This window comes from Mesitornis unicolor, unplaced genomic scaffold, assembly GCF_000695765.1.
Source record: "Mesitornis unicolor isolate BGI_N332 unplaced genomic scaffold, ASM69576v1 scaffold34088, whole genome shotgun sequence".
Lineage (NCBI taxonomy): Eukaryota > Metazoa > Chordata > Aves > Mesitornithiformes > Mesitornithidae > Mesitornis > Mesitornis unicolor.
Genome location: NW_010203085.1, coordinates 652 through 1,172, shown reverse-complemented (window position 1 = coordinate 1,172; position 521 = coordinate 652). Strand labels below are relative to the sequence as shown.

The following is a 521-nucleotide window of genomic DNA, read 5'->3' as shown; positions in this document are numbered from 1 at the left end:
GGGCGGTGGTCTGTACTCCCTTCCCTGGCCCCTGCCCTGCCAATGGGACATGGCTGTGGGGCAGGGCTGGGACCCACAGAAGGTCTGGTAGCCAGGAAGGGGCTGTGGGCAGGGTGTGACGGGGTTGCTATGGGCTGCCCCAGCTTCCCCGGGTGCCTTTTCTCCCACAGCACCTGGAGTCGCGTCTCCGCGCCCTGGGCCGTCCCTTCGTGCGGGTGCTGCTGTCTGAGATCTTCCCCAGCAAACTGCGGCTCTTCCCTGACGTGGATGCGTGAGTGCTGCTGACCCCCACCTCAGGCCCCCACACCGGGATCCCCAGCGTGCCCCATCCCTGTCACATCTGTCCTGCAGGCCCTGGCACCGTGCACCCCCACAGCTGCTGTGCCCATGGGGCGGGGAGGGGACAAAGGTGATGGGTGTCTGGGCAGCGGGGATGTAACCTTCCTTGGCCCCAGCACAGTGGGGACCTCACTCCCTTTCCTGGGGGGCTGCTGCGGGGCTTCATGGTGGCTTGGTCCTCC

General features: G+C 67.2%; 1 protein-coding gene across 1 annotated transcript in view; it reads left to right on the top strand.

The window, feature by feature from the left end:
- Window positions 1–271, top strand: part of DPH1 (diphthamide biosynthesis 1) — a gene marked incomplete at both ends in the record, with an annotated part of 4,344 nt that extends 4,073 nt beyond the window's left edge. Inside the window, one exon of the mRNA XM_010190606.1 lies at window positions 171–271. Coding sequence (XP_010188908.1) covers window positions 171–271 — 101 coding nt within the window. The remainder of the gene's footprint in view (window positions 1–170) is intronic.
- Window positions 272–521: the final 250 nt, after the last annotated feature.